This window comes from Camellia sinensis, chromosome 2 (assembly GCF_055761805.1).
Source record: "Camellia sinensis isolate YWXY chromosome 2, ASM5576180v1, whole genome shotgun sequence".
Taxonomy (NCBI): domain Eukaryota; kingdom Viridiplantae; phylum Streptophyta; class Magnoliopsida; order Ericales; family Theaceae; genus Camellia; species Camellia sinensis.
The window spans coordinates 203,734,174-203,735,733 of record NC_138962.1 but is presented as its reverse complement, the minus strand read 5'-3'; the positions used below and the strand labels follow the sequence as shown (position 1 = coordinate 203,735,733).

The 1,560-nt window shown below is 33.8% G+C and overlaps 1 protein-coding gene across 1 annotated transcript; it reads right to left on the bottom strand.

Annotated features, from left to right (window-relative positions):
* Window positions 1-393: 393 nt before the first annotated feature.
* On the bottom strand, window positions 394-954 carry LOC145819375 (protein FAR1-RELATED SEQUENCE 5-like). The gene has a single exon (XM_082913359.1). The coding sequence runs from the start codon at window positions 952-954 to the stop codon at window positions 394-396; it is 561 nt and encodes a 186-aa protein (XP_082769485.1).
* Between the last annotated feature and the right edge of the window lie 606 nt (window positions 955-1,560).

Genomic DNA, 1,560 nt, shown 5'->3' with positions numbered 1-1,560 from the left:
CTATAGCCTTTTGCATAGCTTTGCACTGATCACTTATTATAGCTTTTGGAGAATGATCTGACATGCAATTTAACCATGATTTGAATAGCCAAACAAATGTATCAGTGTCTTCACTAGATAATAGGCCACAACCAAGCAAATCGACTGTCCATGATGGTTAACTCCTACAAACGGAGCAAATGGCATATCATATTTATTAGTGAGGTAAGTCGTGTCAAATGAAAAAACATCTCCAAATTCTTCATAAGTTGCCCGACTCATTGCATCCGCCCAAAACAAATTTCTTATGCGAAAGTCAGTATTAACATCAATCATATAATAGAAACTCGAATTTTGTGCGTGCATTCTCAAAAAATACTTTTGAAGTGCATCGGAATCTCCTTCTCCAAGCCTTCATTTTCTAGGTCTCTCAATGTAATTCCTTGTATCTCGCTCATCAAATGTTAAAGACTCATAACCCCCAGCTTCAACAACCATTGAGTTATAATTCCTAGACACCCCAATCCTTGCTTGATCATTAATTTCTAATCTTCTCTTCACAGGACTAAGGATTTTCTTATTCATTGCAAAATGACTTGAGTTGGTGGGGATCAAGTCATGATTATGCTCAAGGTTAACTGTAGTTAACATAAATCTCCCATCCTTTTGTAGGCTTGCTCGTACCCTTGCTTTGCAATCAATTTTTGTGGACAGAGATGGCTTTAAAGGGTTTACTTCTGATTTTTTAATTCTCTTCCCCGATCGAGAACATTCAATCCTAAAGTATCTTAATTCCCCATCATCGCCAATAACTTGTGTTTTACAAGCTATAGAAAACCCAACATGTTTAGCATATTTGGCATAAAATGTGTACGCTTCTTGCTTTGAGGTAAAACACATACCCCTCTTAGGTTTCTCAACTTCTTCACTCTCATTTAATAAAGGATTCTCAACACTATTTGAATCAATCCCCATTTCTGCTCATTCAAAAATTAAAATGAAATCAAATGATTTAATAACAGATTATTATAATAATAGATTATTCAAGAATTAATAACAGATTAAACTTTCAATAGTGGACCTGAAGTATAAACCAAAACTGAAGTATAACAGCTGAATAATGGACCTGAAGTATAAACCAATGTTTGGACCAAAACTAAAGTATAAACCAAAATTAATAACAGTTGAATAATGGACCTGAACTATAAACCAATGTTTGGACCAAAACTGATTAATAGATTAATGTTTGGACCTGAAGTATAACAGATTAAACCAAAACTGAATTTTTGTGTTGTGCTGTGCTTTTTTTTTTTTTTTCATATCTATCTAACCAAATGGAAATGCCATGGTGGTTCCTTCAAGGCTACGAATTCCATGGTGGTAGTTTGCTTTTATTGATTGGTGGTGGTGTATGTATTCAGTGGTGTGAATAGTAGCTAATAGTTAATAGAAGTTAGAATAACAATCTTTCAATATGTCCAATGATGGCTAATTGCAACTAAAATTCAACCACGCGAAAAATCACACAGCAGCATGATTGTTTAGATAAAAAAAAAAAAAAAAAAACCTTGACCCAATTAA